The sequence below is a fragment of the Morone saxatilis genome, unplaced genomic scaffold, assembly GCF_004916995.1.
Source record: "Morone saxatilis isolate NCDOM2014 unplaced genomic scaffold, NCSU_SB_2.0 Contig10, whole genome shotgun sequence".
Taxonomy (NCBI): Eukaryota; Metazoa; Chordata; class Actinopteri; family Moronidae; genus Morone; species Morone saxatilis.
The window spans coordinates 13,576,238-13,596,741 of record NW_023339652.1 but is presented as its reverse complement, the minus strand read 5'-3'; the positions used below and the strand labels follow the sequence as shown (position 1 = coordinate 13,596,741).

The following is a 20,504-nucleotide window of genomic DNA, read 5'->3' as shown; positions in this document are numbered from 1 at the left end:
CGATTGCGATGACATTTTTCTGCACACATTAATTTTTAGGCAGGGCTGCGTCTTGCTATTTAATACCATTATCTAATTTGCAGCCATGTATTAGAGGGTTTAATACTGTTTCTCCTGCTTAAAAAGATCAGCACTGGAATTTTCTTTTCCCAATAAGCTAAAAGCTAGGAAGAAGTAAGTTAGGCAGGCAGTTAAAAATCTCACTGTCTTTGTCTCTTTCTGTCTAATAGGATCCGTCCTCAGCTGGCCAAAGAGAAGATCGAGGGCTGTCACATCTGTACGTATGTGATGCCCGGGGAGCCGCAGGTGTTCCTGGGTAAGGACAAGGCCTTCACCTACGACCACGTCTTCGACATGGACAGCCAGCAGGAAGCCATCTACACCCAATGCACAGAGAAACTCATTGAAGGCTGCTTTGAGGGCTACAATGCCACCATCTTTGCATACGGGCAGGTCGGTCAACAGGCTTTTCCTCATGTTACTAGATCTGCACAGGGGCATGGCGCACGAACACTGGCACATTCACATTCGCTGAAGTTTTCCACTTTGCATCGCTCAAGGGGATGGAGCTGCTCCCAGCACCGCAAGATTTATGGCAGCATGTGATATGAAGCTGATTTTATTTTAATATCATCAGACAAGCAATATGGGAGTGAACAGGCCTCACAGCTGCGCCCTCTCTGTCAATACGCTATCAGCTGACGTGTTCCAACCTGCTCTCACCACCACAGCTTTATATTGGCTCTGATAGATTAGCCTGGAGAGAGGGAGAGAGAGATAGAAAGGGAGTTTATGGCCCAATGAAAGCAGTGTGAACAGATTGCTTCACCTCATACCAGAGCAGGGAACTAAACATGTAATTGAGAGACATTAAACAGATGAAACACTAACCTTCCCACTGACAGCTTCACAGTTTGGAATAGTTTTGGGAAATACTCTTATTCACTTTCTTACATTACCATGTCTGTAAAGTAAATATGAGTATGAGTTAGCTTTAAAATGACACTTCTTTTCTTGTACAGATTAAATGAACTGCATATAATGTGCTATTTAGTGAGCTTTATAGGTGCTGCTAGTAAGATTTTGTTTTCTATGCACAGAAACCAGCTGTTTCCAGTCTTTATGCTAAGCTAAGCTAAGCGGTTGCTGGACCTTCTACATTCAGCTGAGGGTTAGCTTAGTTTAGCTAGCATAGTCTAGCATCCTTGGTTGTAGCTTCATTGAACAGACAAATATGAGAGTGGCTTTCTCCTTTAACTCCTGGCAAGTTGGCAAATAAGCATATTTCACAAAATATTGAACATTTCCTGTTTTTTTTTAAATAATTTTTTTAATAATCTATTAATATAGAAGTAAAAAACATATGCTGTTGCACGTATTTGTATACCCATGTACAGCTGAGAGTCAAAGGAGAGTCAAAAAATGGACAAATGTCACAATAAAACATTATTGTAAATACCTACAATCTCAATTTTAAGACAAAGTCCATTGTAGAGCCCTAATAATTCAGGAAATGTCACATTAAATTGTAGTTTGGTTGCCAGATTGCAATACAGCCACAAGACTGCATTCGAGAATACTCACATAAACATAAAAAAACTGATTTTTTTAGCTTTCTGCGGCTGCAGCTGAACGACAGCAGTTAAACGTTCCCTCTTCTTAATCTTTCCCTTCACTCTTTCTGTTCATTATTCTCTCCTCACATTGTTCCTGCAGCCCTTGTGTTCCCGTCAAAGAGCCTTTCACGCGGTGCAGTGAAGGCCACACATACACAACCCTACACACACTGTGTATGTGAATGTACACATAGTAACCACACTGGTGTGTTCTTATAGAGTAAAACAGTCTAACACACACTACCAGCTTTCTCATACACGCACATTTGCTCACACGCACTCCCTCATCTATCACCACATACAAAGACACACACACACACTCCTGTCAGGGTCTGTTGAGGAGGGTGACGCTTGAATTTGAGCTCAATGTTGCATTCCTCTTTTTGTCACCATGGCGACTTCCCCATCTCCTCTGACACCCCCCCACCCCCATGCCAGAGAAACTTCTCGGGGCTGCACCCTAACCTCTGAGTCTCAGAGAGTGTGGTTGGATGTTACGGCTAAGAAATACACAGAAAACACACACATGATAAGAGCAGATTTTAATTCCCATTTGGTAAAGTAACTGATGTCTTCTCCCACAGACGGGTTCGGGGAAGACCTACACCATGGGAACCGGCTTCGACGTCAACATCGGGGAGGACGAGCTGGGTATCATTCCCCGGGCTGTCAACCACCTGTTCAAAGGAATCGAGGAGCGCAGACAGGCTGCCACCGAGCAGGGCAGGCCTGTTCCGGAGTTCAAGATCAACGCACAGTTTCTGGAGGTGCATAAACACACACACACACACACACACATACACAGAGGCACACCAAAAATGTGACTGTTTCTCAGGATTTAAACAAAGTCTCAAATGAAGGTGCATTCATCAGCACTGTCTAAACTCTAAACATCCAGTCCACTTAAGGCCCATTAGTTTGATGTAGCTAGTGCATGCAGACAGGAAGGGGTCAAAGGTCAGAAGGGGGTGTAATGATTTTAAGTTGTGAAAGCAGCCAGATGACCCCACAGCCATTAAACTGTCATTTGTCTGTCTCTGTGTTCAGCTCCTGGATTTATTTTTAACGGCCAATAAGTGGCTGCTAACAGCTGGTGAGGAAGCAGCTGAGGTGCAACGATGAGGCTGGGAAGTAATAATGATATTGACTGTTCCTGTGATAATATGTGCGTTATCTGTTTTCACGCCCTCCAGTTGTACAACGAAGAGGTGCTGGACTTGTTCGACTCGACGCGAGAAATCGAGGGCAGGAAGCAGAGATCCAACATCAAAATCCATGAGGACGCCAGCGGAGGCATCTACACCGTCGGGGTCACCACTCGCACCGTCACCTCTGAAGCAGAGGTCAGCTTTAACGCGCAGACCCGTCCTTTTTTTACACAAAGCATCAGCAGTGGCACATGTTGCATTGCATTTTATTATTTGACTATTAAAATCATTGTTTTATCATTGAAATCCAGTCCTAATACATTTTATTCTAAAATGGAAAACACTGATTACTCCAAACCACCACTAGAATATGAAAGGTCACCCTGTACCTGCATGGTTTCCATCAATGCAGGTACAGTAGTTTTTGGCTTTAGAGATGTCTGTCTATTAGATTTATGAATTGTACTTGTTTAACAGTATCCCTGTTACTCTAAAAAACCTCTACTACTGTTAAAAGTTTTCTCTAGTACTGCTTTGTACTAAAGAAAGAGTCCCTATGTTAGCTGACCATAGCAAGGTTATTAATCTGATTGACCTGATTGACATTTTAAAGAAGGAAATAGAAACTGTCACCTTTTTGATGCAAAAAACAAAACTTTTTATCCAGTTGATTGCTATGTAACAGACCGGTTCTCTATACTTAACAGTTTCTGTATTAATATCATGCTCATGGATTTCCTGTGATGTTTGAATACACCAATTTAGTTGTCTTCTTTTCCTCCTTGCCACCTTTTCCCGTCACCTCTCACCTAACAGATGTTACAGTGTCTGAAACTGGGCGCGCTGTCTCGTACCACCGCCAGCACCCAGATGAACGTCCAGAGTTCGCGCTCCCACGCCATCTTTACCATCCACCTGTGCCAAGTTCGAGTCTGCTCCCCCGATAACGACGTACGTACTCTTAACACACTGAAACATTTCAATTGTAGCACTTGCTGAGAAGTTTGTGTTTATTTCCTGTTCTGTTTTCTCTCTGCCAGGATAATGTAACAGACAACCGTCTAGCGAACAACTCGGAGATTAATGAGTTTGAGACGCTGACAGCCAAGTTCCATTTTGTGGATCTGGCTGGTTCTGAGAGACTGAAGAGAACTGGAGCTACAGGAGACAGAGCTAAAGAGGGCATCTCCATCAACTGCGGGCTGGTGAGGGAGCTAAGACACACACACGGTCATAGTCATGTATCGTATTTCTGCATTTGATCCATTAGGATTTACAGGCAAACATTTAGGTTTTCTTCATTGGGCTGACAACTCTTCATTTTCTCATATCAACGTTCACCAGCGTCTGATGATCTTGTGGTACAAGAGAGCCCCCAGGTGGTCAGACCAGGAACCGCACACATAATTTCTTTCACTAACACAAGTACCATTATTTAAAGCTTCATTCAAGTACAAAGGAATGGTGTTTTTTCAAAAGTAGAGGGTTGTTTATTCCCTATTTCAGCAAGTCCTGGAATTGTTTTACCCTCAAATATCCAATCACAAGCTTGTCGTTTTTTAAATACATGCTCCTCTCCTGTCTTTCTTCCCCGTCTTACCTCAGCTCGCTTTAGGAAATGTCATCAGCGCTCTGGGAGACAGGAGTAAGCGCTCCACTCACGTGCCTTACAGAGACTCCAAACTGACCCGACTGCTACAGGACTCACTGGGTGGCAACAGGTTTGTGGGGCTGTATCTCATAAGAATATGGACATATAAGAATCGACATGAAAGAATTTCTTTGAATATTAAATGGAACTCAGTGGTCTGAATTTAAACAATGTTTACTGGCACGCTAAAGGTTAAATCTTTCCTTCAGTATGCCTTACATAGTGATCCTCATCACTAATTAGCCTGAATTAGTACAAAAAGAACTAGTTGCCAGATTAGTCATTGCAACTTGGCATAAAAGACAGTAAAACTTCTACTTGGGAATGCACCCACAATGCAGTAATCATTGCTACATGCAGAATGGGGCACTTCTGTACTGATTATATTTTGTATTGAGAACAGTGATGTATCATTAACTGTAAATCTGGTCTTTTTTATGCAAGTTAAGCCATAACTTCCATCATTAATGCAATAACCCTTTGACTGGGCTCAATTATGGTTTCAATACATGTGTAAAAAGACTAGCACAATCATAAAAACACCTGGAAACCATTCTTCATTTGTGCGTTCTACAGTCAAACGATGATGATCGCCTGTATCAGCCCATCGGACCGGGACTTCATGGAGACGTTGAACACTTTGAAGTACGCCAACAGAGCCCGAAACATTAAGAACAAGGTGGTGGTGAACCAGGACAAAGCCAGTCAGCAGATCAGCACCCTGAGGACAGAGATAGCGCGACTGCAGATGGAGCTGATGGAATACAGGACGGTAAGAAGGCAGGAGGAAAGGAGGGAGGCTGGTAGATGGGATAAGAGATAAATAGAGGAAATAATACTTCATGATATTAATCTTAAATGCCCAGGGGAAGCGTATGGTGGGTGAAGATGGCATGGAGGGCATCAACGACCTGGTCCATGAGAACTCCATGCTGCAGACGGAGAACAACAACCTCAGGGTGAGAGTGAAGGCCATGCAGGAGACCATCGACGCCCAGAGAGCCAGACTCACACACATCCTCAGTGACCAGGCCAACCAGGCCCTGGCTAAAGCAGGTGGGAACTGTGACAGGATTGTGTATTTATTTATTTTTTAAGTATTATTCTTTTGTATTTATTTTGATTTTAGATAAATCATTTTTTAGCCTATTTTACTAGGTTCTTAGCTTGTATTATGTCTGATGGGAATTTCATAATCTTTATGTTGTTTTTAGTTGTAAAAAGTATTTGATGAATTCATATTTTTACCTGCTGATGGCACTAGATGAAAAAATAGCTGGTTCTCACAGACTAGTAGAGAGTAGTTGTTGTTATATGTGACTAAATTAATAATTAAATTAAAAACCTTCATCATCTTCTCCACCTCTCCTGATAAGTCAACATAAATCCGTATTAAAGCTAAAGTGATGCCTCTGCTTGTAGGTGAAGGCAGCGAAGAGATCGGGAACATGATTCAGAACTACATTAAAGAAATCGAGGAGCTCAGGTTAGTACTGACCACGTCTTTGTTTTGACTGTAGTATTTTAGCATTATTATTTAATCAGCAGCTTTTCCAAACCACTTGGAACGTTTTAAACATTTAATCAGTGGCGGCCATAACAATTGTAGATATAAATAATTGTTAAATAGATTCCACATACTGCAACTGTTCAGTAATGTTTAAGTAAGTGTGCACAGTAATAAGTGTCTACAAGCCATACTCATACAGCGAATGAATAAACAAGACAGCAGGATTTCAAACCCAAATGTGCGTTATTGTTCTTTTTTCATTTAATCATGTTCTGTCTCTTAGAGCTAAACTTCTTGAAAGCGAGGCCGTGAGCGTGAATCTCAGGAAGAGTTTGTCCCGGGCCTCCACGCGCTCCTCGCTGTACGGTGGGCCAGGCTCCTTCTCCTCCGCCCTCCTCGCCCCTGAGAAGGAGGCCAGCGACGTCATAGAGATGGCCAAGAAGGACCTGGAGAAGCTCAAGAAGAAGGAGAAAAAGAAGAAGAAGAGGTATGGTGTGGGATTTGTTGCTTTATGTTGCAAAGAACCTGAAAAGAGAGAGTCTTGATGTCTGTCTGTTGCCATGGCGAGGGTGTGCGGCCTGGTGTGCTGTTGGTAATTATCTCCTGGCTTCCTGCATTAGCACTTTACACCCTGATGTTCTTTTTATGGAGGCTGGATTGAGACAAGCTATTAATGATGATGGGTGCTTTGGCGCACTGTAGCACAATGATCATTTACCCTTTTGTTGTGAGTGATTGTATAATGGGCCTGTGTGTCTTTCTATACTTGTGAGTGCCAGCTTCAAATCTGCACATTCGGAGAGAGGGATTTAATTATGTGATCTCCATAAGTAGGATTTATCATATGAACACGAGATGTATGTGAGAGCCCCTGCACTCACCTGGTCTTTCTCGCTGCTCTCTCACTCTGTCTTTCTCCCGTCTCGTAACATTCCCGCACTTGCCCCAACTTCTGCCGGCCTGTTCTGCGCCCCTCTACCACCTCCTCCACACCTCACCATCCTCACCCCCATCCCTTCCACCTTCCACCCCGCTCTCTCTCTGAAGACTAAGGCGATGCGAAGAGAATCACCCCCACACGCCGGTTGAACACGCCAGGTTTGCTACACCCCATCCTGGACTGGGTCAAATCTAAAACTGGTTCAATTACCAGCAGTGCAGATCATGTCCCTTTGTGTTTAGATTGAAACGCACCAAGTAATTGGCAGGGTTTCAGTTGATTGTTGACCTGGTTCCGAACCCCAAAATCTCCCTCTCTAAGTTCCCAGAGTAACTAATCTCTAACGTCTTCTGCACCTACAGGTGGTTTACACTCCTGGAGGGAAGCAGATATTTTAACCAGCTCTCACCTCTTCCTCTTAACCCTTTGTTTAGTCTCTTTTTTCCTCTTCACTGCGCATGGCAAGATGTTGATCAGATCTCATCATAAGTAGTGTCTCAAACTTAAAAACATTTGACTTTGATAGAGTGCAAAAAACATTGTGATTAATGTTAAAAAAAATCTAGTTTTTTTAAATGATGGAAGTATTTGGTCAACAGATCTTAGTAGTGTGTGGCAGCCCTTCTTGAAATGAAATCAGTTTGCAGTGTGGATGGTAATAACTTTTCATGATTGGTTAATCGTTCTGTTTCGTCTTTCCCAGTGTTCATTAATCATTAACGTTACCCCCCGTGCAATCAGAGCGAAATCATCCATTAATCAACACTGATTCCACATCTGCTCCTGATCTGATTAAATGATTGAGTGAACGATGTAATCGTTTGCATGTGCATTTTACCCATCCTTGTTGTAATTTGAATTGCAGTTCCTTCCAAATCTGACTTACAGTATCTACAAGAACAGTGTCTTGGTTAGCAGCTGGCTAACAGTCTTCTCCTCTTTCAGTGTTGTCAAAGAGGAAGTGCCAGACAACGAGCAGGAGCGAGTCAACGAGGAGGCAGAAGTGGTAGGTGGAGAATCACTAACTCTCACTCACGTTTGCTCAAAAGATTGCTGTTTAAAGATGTTTATTGCACGTTTTAGCGTGTTTTGTCTTCTCCATGCTTGTGCTTACGTGTTGTCAGGAGGCCAGCGACCACGAAGAAGTCGAGGACGCAGATGGAGAGGAGGAGGACTTTGACATGGCGGGAGATGAGACGTCTGACGAGTCCGACTCTGAAGAACTGGAGGAGAAAGGTACAGTTAGCTGTAGCAAGACAAGCCATTATGCCCAGCCTCTTTTCTGTGGTCATAGCTGGTGATAAAACGGAAGTGGCCGTCGAGGTGTAATGATGCGTTTGTGCGGCAGAAAACGTCCAGGCCGACCTGGCCAACATCACCTGCGAGATCGCCATCAAGCAGAAGCTGATAGACGAGCTGGAGAACAGCCAGCGCCGCCTGCACACTCTCAAACAGCAGTACGAGCAGAAGCTGATGATGCTGCAGAACAAGATCAAAGACACGCAGCTGGAGAGGGACAAGGTGCTGCATAATATGGGTGAGAGACACAGGCAAAACAGATACTTGACTTCTGTGACGGGCCTTAAAATTGGTACCTCCTAGAAGAAAAAATAAATAAATAAAGGACTGTTCTTTCATGGTTTTCTTCTTCATCTCCAGGTTCAGTGGAGTCGGGTACGGAGGAGAAGGCCAAGAGGATCAAAGCGGAGTATGAGAGGAAGCTGAGCTCCATGAACAAGGAACTGCAGAAGCTGCAGTCGGCTCAGAAGGAGCACGCCCGCCTGCTCAAGAACCAGTCGCAGTACGAGAAGCAGCTCAAGAAACTCCAGATGGATGTGAATGAGATGAAGAAGACTAAGGTAAAGGGATAGGTTGTGGGCTTTTTTCTTTCACTTTTTCCTTTAACACTTGCCTTGTTTCAGTGCTGATCCTATCCTGCTGTGCTCCACCAGGTGGCGCTGATGCGTCAGATGAAGGAGCAGCAGGAGAGAAACAGAGCCACAGAGTGCAGGAGGAACAGGGAGATCGCCTCTCTGAAGAAAGACCAGCGCAGAGCGGAGGTGAGAGGAAACCTCTCGTGTTTACATATTATTTTTCAAAGTACTTCTATTTGGTTTATTTTACAGATAAGCAAAGATAAAGTCATGGGTAAACCCACCTAAACTCAAGGTTTTTAGGCTGATATGTGTAAAACAAAAAAAAATATTCTATACATCATAGTTAGTGCTCTCAAAGTTCAATTATGATTGTGTTTCAAAGGTAAATGTAATATATATTTCAGTTTTTTTTTTATTCTTGTCATGACTTACATACTCAAAGTCATAGTTTACCAACCCTTCACTTTCCCACTGTAGATGACTTAACATTCATTCCTTCTTACAGCACCAACTGAAGCAGATGGAGGCCCAGAAAAGACAACAGGAGCTGATTCTTCGCAGGAAGAATGAAGAGGTGACACACACACACACAGTCACACTGGGGAGAGTATGGATAGTATCACAAGGTTTACATCTGCTTTTGTTTCACTCTATAATGCAAAATAAACTCTCTCTTCTTTGACCTGTATCAGGTGACAGCTCTTAGGCGGCAGGTGAGGCCCGTGTCCGGGAAGGTGAGCAGGAAGGTGAGCTTACCCGAGGAGCCGTCACACAGAGCCACCCCAGGAAGAATGCACACCTCTGGAGCGTCCCCATCCAATGGAGCCAGGTACTGCATCTGAGCGCGTTTATATGTGTTGAGGTTGTCCATGTGGTTTTAGGAGTTTCTAAAAGAGCCACGTCTTTCTCCTCAGGAGTTCTCCAGTGCGGATGGGAAGTACCTACCTCAGCAGGACAGCCAGGGCCAAATGGCAGACACTGGAGAGACGTGTCACCGACATCATCATGCAGAGGATGACCATCTCTAACATGGAGACAGATATGAACAGACTGCTAAAGGTAACCCATAATGTCATCAGATTCGAGAAAAAATAAAGCAAGAAGAGAAAAAATTATGGATTCTTTTTGGTCCTTATAAGTGGAAAATGGTATTTGCCCGTGAAACTGAAATTTTAAATTCTTGTCTTGTAAAATGTGTTAAATCCTACATGAACTGGCTTCTTTGTCCCTTACTGTATATTCCTTCCTCTCTTGTTCCCTGCTTTAGCAACGGGAAGAGCTGACCAGGCGGCGGGAGCGAGTGTCCAGAAAGAGAGAGAAGGTGGCGGTGGAGGGTGCAGACGCCGACCGCTCCCTGGCCTCCCTGAATGAGGAGCTGGAGTCTCTGAGCGCCAACATCGACTATATCAACGACAGCATCGCCGACTGCCAGGCAAACATCATGCAGATGGAGGAGGCCAAGGTGAGGAATCTTATTATTTGGTGGGATAACGCTTTTAGTTGAAGGTAAAGTAGGATAAAGAGAAGGTTCTTTTTATGGACATTATACCATAGTTTGAGTTTTCAAAGTACTTCATAAACTGTGGCAATCAAGACAGTGAATGTGCATTTATAAACACAGCTGAGAACCAAGCACAGTAAAGTGTCTCACTACTTCATTAGTTAGTATATGCCTGTACTGGATTGTAGCCCTCAGGCAAACAATTGGGAAATAATTGCACAGTTCAGCACTACTGACAGCTTTTTGGGACCCCAGTTAGACAAATAAGCATTAGGTGCTTATTTGTCAGAATAACAATGGCTCAATAAAACAACACTGGCAGTGCAGCCCATTAATACAGCCAGAAACGTTCAGGTCCACCAGCCTAATGATGCACACCGAACAGCAGTTCATAAAGGTAATTTTACAAATGTGTTATTTGAAGAGCATTTGAGCTGCGTGGCCTCATGTGGCACGTTTACTCTGTCAAACTCTCATGGTGCTCCATAAATAGTTCCTAAGCAATTATTATTGAGCTTAAATAATGAGCAATCAAAAGTTACAACAGTGGAGCGTCCATGTACCGTGTCCCTGCTGCCGTGGCCATGGGTTCAACTCTGACCTGTGGCCCTTTTCCTGGGTGCCATCCCCTCTCTCCCTCCACCCTTTCCTGTCACTCTCCAGCTGTCACTATCGATTAAATGCGACATGCGACTGGCTGCTGTCACTGGTGCTGTTTCCCCCTGTTTCCAGTCTTTGTGCTAAGCTAAGCTAACCGGTCGCTGTTGGTTGCCTTATATTAAACAGACAGATACATGAGTGGTATCAATCTTCTCGTCTAATTCTTGGTAAGAAAGTGAGTGAGGGCATTTCCCAAAATATTCCTTGAAAAATTGTGCAAGATACATTATGGTCAAATACATTGTCCTGTGAGTTTCTTACAATGGCTCTTTATTGGATGTGTTTTTGCTCTGGGCTTCAGGAGGAAGGAGACACAGTGGATGTTACCGCGGTGATCAGCTCTTGTAATTTATCCGAGGCCCGCTTCCTTCTGGACCATCTCATAACTATGGCCATCAATAAGGTACCTCCTGCCCTTCTTTTCTTAATGTTATTAGAGTCTTAATGTCATTAGTGTGTCTTTGTTTGCTTTCATGTACTGACAACAGGTAAAGTCAGGTTTCTGTTTTATTCTTATTTAACCTGATAAACCCCATTTTTTTATCTTTATAAAAGTCACCGAACACCACCCCCAGAATGTTCTTTCAAACTAAATGGACTGTGAACTGGATTGTAATGTGATTGCTCTTACGGTTGCCACAGTTGTTTTGGCAACTTGTATACAACTTGTCTGCTCATCGTGATTTCGCTCTTGTGGCCACGGCTCCTTTTATAAGATCAAATTCAATGAGACTTTAAATGGAGCAACGTGATTGAATTAAGTTTCAGTTAGATTAGATAAGATTAGATTTGATGAAACCTAATTGGTCCAACGAGGAACCCAGAAGCAAAGAACAAATGAAGAAGTGGAAGTAATTACAACAACATAGACTGCTAAGGGTAAAGACAGAGGCTTCATTAGGTTTGCCTGTTTATGAGATACACAAACAATTAAAACGAGATTCATTGCTGCGTCTCCAGTGATAACCCGTCTGCTGCGTGGTCATTGTCAGGGTCTGCAAGCGTCTCAGAAGGATTCCCAGCTGAAGGTGATGGAGGGCAGGCTGAAGCAGACGGAGATCAACAGCGCCACCCAGAACCAGCTGCTGTTCCACATGCTGAAGGAGAAAGCTGAGATCAACCCGGAACTGGACGCTCTGCTGGGCAGCGCCCTGCAAGGTGGGAAACCCCAACAAGTCGATGCCGCTCTGAGCATGTCCAACACAATCGCCTTTTTTAATCATCATTTCTCTCACCACATGGCTACATTTAATTTTGCAGGCCTCTCTTTTCTGTGTATTGATACTTTGTCATTGGAATATTCATTACAAGAGAAAACAAAAAAAGCAATTGAAACAAAAAGCAGGCCTGTAAAATAAAGAGTAGCTCCTTTCTCATCTTTGGGTTGGATTTTGATTTGTTTGTTTTCTTTGTTTGTTGTGTTTGGTGTGAACTCAGAGTTAGGTTACCTGTCACCAGGTGAGTACGAGATGCATAGCACTGTGGCTGTGTTCGAGAGAGCGTGGCACATGCACACAACAAGATTTCCACAAAATGTACCCCCCATTAGAAGCAAATATGGAATTTAACTAAAAGATAAAATAATTTTTTAACTCATAAGTGCATTTTAATCTTTCGTTTTGCCAGAAACTTCTTATTTAGTTGGGTGACCTTTGTCCTTTTTATTCTCTTTACTTAAAAATTATATAAATACTCTAATAATGTAGTTGTGCAGACAAGATTGACTTCTAAACTAGATTCTGAAATCTTGTAGTGTGCATCAACCCTCGGTCCTCCTTTTTAAAAACTAACCAGTTGAAGTAACTCTGCCATGACGTGCATGATGTGTTAAGTTTCCCTCGTCACCCCACCTGCTAGCAAGTCCCACTTACTCAGGTTGTCGTCTCTAAAACTAAACGGCAGTAAGACTCAAAGCTGAAGTCACGAGTATACAGCAGTTTGTGTGTCTGCATTTCTGTGATTGTGTCTTCCTGTATCTCTCATGCTTTCTCCGTTCTTCCTTTACACAGGACAAATACTCCAGCGCTGTAGCTTCCAGTCGCATTACACTAATGACTCCCGATTGTCCCCCTTTATGTAAAACTAAACCTGGTGATCCCTGAACTAGTTATGAACTGCTGAAGCCATAATCATTGTTGTGCTGTATTATATTTAGCGTTATAGCAGATATACTGGAACATTAGGGAAAAGAAACACACATGCTTTGCAAATTAAGTGAGAAATCATATTATATCTATCACTATGTGCATTAATGTATATGTATTTTACAGAGAATGGAGATGACAGCAGTAGCGACGAGTCCACCGCGAGTCCAGCCACGGAGGGCAGGTAAATCCAGACACACAGCAGGCTTGATTTATTCACAATCAACAGAAATGTGTATAAAAATGGGCAGCTTGTTTTTAAGTGTCATATTTCGAAAGCACAGGTGTAAATGATAATATTAACTATGGCTGCGTCCAGTGTCTTGCTGTTGGGACATACTGGGACGCTTATGTGGGACAAGCCATCGTTAGTGTTATTAATTACACCTGTGCTGTAAGGTCTGCGCAGTACACAGCTAAAGCACACAGGTGTTTTTAATTCTAGATAATCAGACCTCTGCTCAGGCTGACGTTTGGCAGAGCTGGGAGTTTCTTGCCCCTCCTCTCATTTCTCAGTCAAACGCAGTCTGTACACACCCACACAGCCTTCTTCTTACTGCAGAAGTCTACACCGGCTACATGCTGTAAGTGAAAACACCTGTGTGGGTGGACCATGGGTGTGTGTGTGTGGGAATGTCAGCATTGCTAAAAACGTTGGCTACGGATACAGTGTATAATACAAAAGCATCCATCCATGTTCCAAACTGTCTGGTTTAATACAGAAACAATGTAATTGAATTTAGTTGTGCGATTAAAACATGGACATTTGATGATAGAACTAATATGTGTACATCATGTGAGACAAGAATCCGTGGGGCTTATTAAAAGGCCTCCCTAAAATGACAAAATAATGATAATAATAATGTAATTCACAAGTGGTAGGCAGCACTATATGTTCTGCCTTTATCAGAGCTGCTTGCTGGCTAAAATGTTTTTATTTTCCCCTTACATTATGTATTATGTCAGTATGTATCTGATACGGCCGAATATGCGGGAGTGGGTATCAGCGAGTTTGTACGTCTGTTCACCGATCCGATACCATGTAATATTAGGACCTTGTTACTTCCCAGAATTCCCATTTATTCCCCTAGGATAGTGAGGCGATGACCCACCCTTCTTCGGTTACCCTGATATTTTCACCCTAATACTAACCAATCCAAAGCAACAAAGGCATTCTTTAAAATGCACTTACATCGTATTGGTACTCTGTATTGGACCATGCTCAAGTTCAGGTATCAGGATTGGGAAGGAAAAAATGGTATTGGAGTATCTGGAGCATAAGCATGTGAGCATGTTAGTTGGGTGTAACTGATTAAGAATCCCTCACTTTGTTGCAGCACACTGGCATCAGATCTAATGAAGTTATGTGGTGAATCCAGACCGAGAGGCAAGGTACTGTGCTCTGCATCTTATACACTGTACATATTTTACTTTCTAAAACTACAACTTTTTCCATTCCTCAGTAATTATTTATAGGACTTGGAATCATTACTAACTTGTCCATTGACTTGTGAGTCAGCTGAAAATTAAGCCAAACTATTCTGGTCTCTCAGGCTCGCAGGCGGACCACCACCCAGATGGAGCTGCTGTATGCCAGCAGTGGGGATCTGTCCTGTGAATCTCCCACCGGAGACTTCTCGGCCCCTCTGCTGCCCCTCTCAGAGCGTCTGGAAGGGCCAGCAGACATGCAGGGTCACGCGCTTGGTCAAACCCCTGACCGCGAACAAACTGCTTCCCCATCTGCACTGGCTGCCAGGCCAGCTGGCATGTGAGTGTTTAAAGCAACGTTTCTCAGTGGCAGAAGATAAGATACCTCTCTGTCTGACATGTTGACTATTTATTTAGTTCATCGTTCATCATTCAGTACTGTAGCTCTGAATTATTGCTTGAGCTTGTTGGTCGCAAGGTAATGCAGAGACATTCATTACATTATTCATTACAGTACAAAATAACTCCTGTCTCTTTGACTTTCTGTAGTTCTGGATCCAGGTCACCTACAGGGACCGAGAGGAGGCAACTGGAGCGCTCGCCCCTCAGCCGAAGGAGGGTGCAAGATAAAGGACCCACGGCGACGCACATCCCAGCACCGACGCACATCCCAGCACCCACACACACACCTTCGCTCAGCACAGCAGAGGTTAAAACTAAAGGCAGCGACCACAAATCACCGTAAGTGAAAAATACCATTGTCATGTTTTTCTTTGACCTGCAAATGTGCTCAAGTCCTCTCAACTGTGTGAGCACTCAAGACCCCCATGTCAAAGAATATGACATATTGTTAGTTATAGCATTATTGAAAACGTTGAGAAAACTTTTGAGAATACAAAAAAAGGTTAAATTCATGTTTATGTCAACTGTTACTGGATGAAGCATACACTGCATATGACATATAACATTAAAGTAATTTATAAAGCAGTGAAGTAGGAGACATCTTGTGTCCAGCATGAAAACTTGATGAAATAATTTGCATATTCCTATATTCAGGAATTTCTAACAATATATGTATTTGATTATTTATTGTACATATTGACTTTTTCTCTCCCTAAGCACAGAAAATTATATTTTAATTGGCTTATTTACATGTTACTGTTTTCTTATTCAGGTTGGAGGAGTCACCTGTATTTGAAGGCCATAGGTAATGTTCATCTACTAATTTAAGTTCATCTTCAGAAATCCATTGGGCCTCTTCTTTTTAAATAGAAATGTGAAGGTAGTTTTTATGCATCACATCAACTGTACTGTAGTAGTACCAGTCACTAGGTATAGCTTTTATCATGTGGTGTGTGTTGCAGAGGTGTGATCAACCCTGTGACGGCCCCGAAGAACAGCCGCGGGGCCAAACTTCAGTGTGTCTATGTAGCGGAGGGGCACACCAAACCTGTTCTCTGTGTAGACGCCACAGATGATCTGCTCTTCACAGGGTCCAAAGGTAAAAAAAACGATAATTGTTTGCAAAACGTAGTATTATTTTTTGGTTTGTTCTCTAACATGTGCTTCGTGTGCGTGTTTTCAGACCGCACGTGCAAAGTCTGGAACCTGGTGACGGGTCAGGAGATCATGTCTCTGGCAGATCATCCCAGCAGTGTCGTCTCAGTCAGGTAGAAATGTGCAGCAATAGCACAGGTTAAATAGCAGTAATAGTAGTATATAGTAGCAGTACATGGGGTGCTTTTGATAAATATGTTTTTGTGGTTATATTTCAGGTACACTTCTAGTCTCGTCTTCACTGTTTCCACCGCTTACATCAAAGTCTGGGACATACGAGACTCTGCCAAGTGTATCCGCACTCTCACGTAAGAGCACAATTACATCTCCTGACATCTTCTTCAGCCTAACATTGTCGCCCCTAATGAGGATTTTGTATTTTTCTGGATGTCAGGTCATCGGGCCAGGTGGGTTCAGGGGATGTCTGTTCCTCTGCCAGGAGTTTATCCATCCCTCCAGGAGAGAGCCAGATCAACCAGATCGCTCTCAACCCTTCCGGCACCTTCCTCTATGCTGCCGCCGGCAATGCTGTGCGCATGTGGGACCTCCGCAAGTAAGTTCAAACACTGATCAGAGTTTTTGTCATACAAACTATCCAGAAAGAACAGAATTAACCTCATCTACTTTCTTCTTTGTCTAGGTTTGTGTCCACGGGGAAGTTGACTGGCCATCTGGGACCTGTCATGTGTCTGACTGTTGATAAATTAGGCAATGGACAGGATGTTGTCCTCACTGGCTCCAAAGACCATCATATTAAAGTAAGAGACAAATAAACACACTAACTGTAATAACATTCCCATTTCTGCGTGTATGCAATAAACAGTTGGTTTCTCCAGATGTTTGAGGTGGCAGAAGGTGCTCAGGGTAGCATCAGTTCCAGCCATACGTTTGATCCAGCTCATCAGGACGGCGTGGAATCTCTTGCAGTGCACGGAGATGTTTTCTACAGTGGCTCCAGAGACTACTACATCAAGAAGTGGGACTTAGCCGGTAAACAACTGCTACAGGTACGCTGCTACCATCTTAAAGTTTAAAAAAGTTTAAAAACTACAGTATGATCCGAGATACAGAACAAACTGTTGTTTCTTCTAGCAGTCTGTCAGCGCACAGGCAGACTGGGTTAGCGCTCTGGGCGTGGTGCCAGGCTCTCCAATGCTGCTCAGCGGTTGCAGAGGAGGACTGCTGCGCCTCTGGCACGCCGACTCACTTGCACCCCTCGGCGAGGTCCGGGGACACGACAGTCCCATCAACGGCTTGGCCACTAACAGCAGCCAACTGTTCACTGCCTCAGAGTGAGTCACAAAACATGCCCATTTGAATTTTTAGGCTTTTTCTCATTACTGTCAAATAAGAGTGGTGATACGATTCAATCAAAAATGCTAAATCTTGAAATGGAAATTTTGTAGCTATTACCGATTGTTATGAGCGTCTTTTGTTGATATTTTTTCTGTGCGCTTGTTGGCAGTGATCGCACGGTAAAGATTTGGGAAGCCAAAGGATCTCTGGAAGAAGGAGTCCACTGACAACTGCTTCCTCACAATCACCAAACTGACCTAAAATCGAGGATCGTCTATTGGCCCGCTCAATCTCAATCATTTGTGAGGCAACAACATCACCTATCGCTTGTGTTGGATGGGCACCCGAAGTGGGTCTGGGGCCTGAAAGCGTGGATCCCAGCCTGAAATATGTATCTTTGAAACAACACTGACCCTTCACTGATGCTGCACAGGGATCCGTGTCAGGAAAGACTGAGTAGATGCGACTGCTCTTAGTCAGAGTGTACTTACTGATGTTTTAGGTCAAGATGGATCTCCAAGGACTACAGAACAGCTGCGATGGACCGTACTTTTCATAATTGCAACAGTAATGAATAAAATGAAAGTAAAATATGGATTTATGGATCTGTGTCGATCCAGGAGTCTCTTGTGCTTTCCACATTCCTCTGCTTAGTTCAGCACTATGACAACATGGATACCTTATATGCATAAAGCGAATTTTTCCAGAGCTGCTGAGAACAAAAAACTGGTTTTGGTTAAATGCTTTGCTCCCTCGCACTGTGTTGTTACCCATGAAAACTTGCTGAAAGAGTCTACGTCCTGAGACGAGACAGGGAAATCCTGCTCACCAGCAGTAACTGTGAGTCCATCCTGTGTGTTCACATGATGTGTCGTGTCTTTGCTTTCCAGGTCATTATGGGTGTGTGTGTGTGTGTGTGTCAGATGTAACCAAGGACCAAACGACTACTGAAACTGCGATGGTCTTATTCTTCAGCTGTTACTGCCAAACCCAATAGTGGAACATGAGAGGCCTCATGATAGGGTCCTTTTTCTGCTTTTACACTTCAGATTGTGTATTTCCTCTAGTGTCAAGTCAGGGTTCATTAAATCAACTGCTGACTAATATTATATCTTCATAAAAATGTGCGTATCATCAACAATATTCCTTACAAAAGCAGAGAGCAGTAACTACAGAGACAGTGAAGTTGGGGAAAATTAGCTTGAAATTTGAAGGCTACGTAGTGAAACAGAGGAACTTAAAAACAAAGGTTTCCTTTAACTGTCTTGTCTATTTGCACTGAATAACTAGTCTAATGAATTAATACATTTGAGTATATGATTGAAAAGTAGCTTAACCATATCAAATCATGTAAATCCCTCTAGTGTCAGAGGCTAACTCTGCTAAGCTAGGCTAATTAGCTTCTAGCAGGACTAGTTTAACTGGTGGTGATCCGATTTAGCTACTGCCTTTATTTATATGGTATGATAAACTCGTTTGCTATGATTTTAAATGTAGGAAACAGGTAGAAAAAGTGGGTGAATTAGTTTTCACCAGCAACCCTTAACTAGCTAGCGTGTAGACACCCACAATTCGGCCTTTACCGCTGTTTTTCAAATCTGATATGCTGGGTTTTTGTAAGTTCTAATGATTTTGTAGATGGTAAAAAATGTTCAGATTGTGGTCTTGGCTTACAGGGCAGTATAGTTGTCCAAGCTTTTCAAAAAAAAAAAACCACAGGTAGTCCGTAAATCAACTTGTTAAAACGCGAGACAGAGTAGCTGTTACATTCAGTAATCCAGGTGTCTCGATGTTCCCCAAACAGCTTCGATATTTCCGTCAGTGATGTGTTGTCAGCGGTCACGAACAGCCGCTGGGTTTCTGGTTTCAGTATTCTCTGGTTGATACACAGACGGTTTCCAAGCATTTGTAGCCTTAAGTGGTGTTTCCTCTGCTGAATGGTTTTACTTTCCTGTCAGCATGCTCCCCTCTGGCTTCTCTGACCTGCATTTCACAGGTCTCCAGCAAACATACTCTCACTTCCAATGAAAAGGTTACCCACTGAGTATTTACTTTCTCTAACCTTTAGTGGCTGTGCAACACTTTCAAAGGACGACTCTGGCAGCTCCTGCTTTTGGGGGACCTTTTGCTTGAGTCGTATAGCTGTATCGATGTAAATCATTCATGTTGATGGAATCAAGCATCTTGTCATGGGATATGACGTGTATTTTGTGAGAGCTTCTATTCCTGTAAGATGCGTGTATGTGTGTTTTCAATCCAAATGATGTGATAAGTTCTCATTCTGTTCTCATCGTACAGTACTGTTCTCCTATGCTGTCTTTGTAAACTGCACACCGGCTGCAGTTAACCATATCAAACATCATTCAGTCAAATATGAATCTAAAATGCTACTATTTATTTATTTTTTCATTGATTTTTGACTTTTTTGACTGTTTTGTCTTCCTTATCAATCAGATTTTTAATTAATTTCCATCTAATGCCTCTGATATCTTAGCATCATGGACGATGGGCTGCACAGAATATATTGGATGGATTTCTCCATAATCTGAGGTGTATTATCAGTGCCTGTAATAAATCCTAAACTGTAGAATCACTACCTGACAAATACGTCTTTCCCTTATTATAAGGGTCAGGTAATTTATCATGAGCTACTGTATCATGAGTATCCTTTAAATTTATTGGAAAAAGAACTTGCTGCTCTGGTTTGAATATTGGAGGTAAACATTGTTAGCAATGCTAAAGTCAATGGGACTAAAAAGAACTGCACTGAAAAGTCTATTTTTTTGCAACTGTTAATCAGTTTTTCCCCATTGTCTCACAACATAGTTTAATACACAGGACTGAAATAGATTGGTTACAGAAACTGGTTTTCGGTTCCATTGACTTGTACTTAAATTGCTAAATAAAGAATCCCAAAAAGGCAAAAATGTGACCTGTAAGTATTCCTAATTGATAATAAAGCAGATAGTGTGTTTAAAATCTTAGTTACCCCTCTAAATGTAGTTGTATCTTATTTTGAAATTTGACTGTAAATCTGCTTTTGTGTAAATACGACTGTTGTTTTCTTCCTGCTGATTCTCTTGTGCACAATTTCAAGTGATTAAAATATCAGATGCAGTGTGAAAATAAATTTTGAAATTAAAAAAACATTGTTATTTCTTTATATATATATATAT

At 42.6% G+C, this 20,504-nt stretch overlaps 1 protein-coding gene across 2 annotated transcripts; it reads left to right on the top strand.

Annotated features, from left to right (window-relative positions):
- Positions 1-230: 230 nt before the first annotated feature.
- Positions 231-20,449, top strand: LOC118341001 (kinesin-like protein KIF21A; the record flags this gene model as incomplete). 2 transcript variants are annotated; one of them, XM_035679178.1, is given in 34 exon segments in its annotated part: positions 231-453; positions 2,201-2,383; positions 2,810-2,959; positions 3,581-3,715; positions 3,805-3,969; positions 4,370-4,485; positions 4,992-5,187; positions 5,282-5,471; positions 5,838-5,901; positions 6,209-6,412; positions 7,811-7,871; positions 7,990-8,101; positions 8,214-8,402; positions 8,525-8,724; positions 8,818-8,925; positions 9,248-9,316; positions 9,435-9,571; positions 9,657-9,801; positions 10,010-10,204; positions 11,205-11,306; positions 11,896-12,061; positions 13,174-13,231; positions 14,385-14,439; positions 14,601-14,815; positions 15,025-15,216; positions 15,650-15,682; positions 15,840-15,976; positions 16,061-16,145; positions 16,251-16,340; positions 16,427-16,585; positions 16,673-16,790; positions 16,869-17,039; positions 17,128-17,324; positions 17,498-20,449. In XM_035679178.1, coding segments are annotated over 34 exon segments (4,678 nt in total), but the record flags the coding sequence as incomplete, so codon positions are not given.
- Between the last annotated feature and the right edge of the window lie 55 nt (positions 20,450-20,504).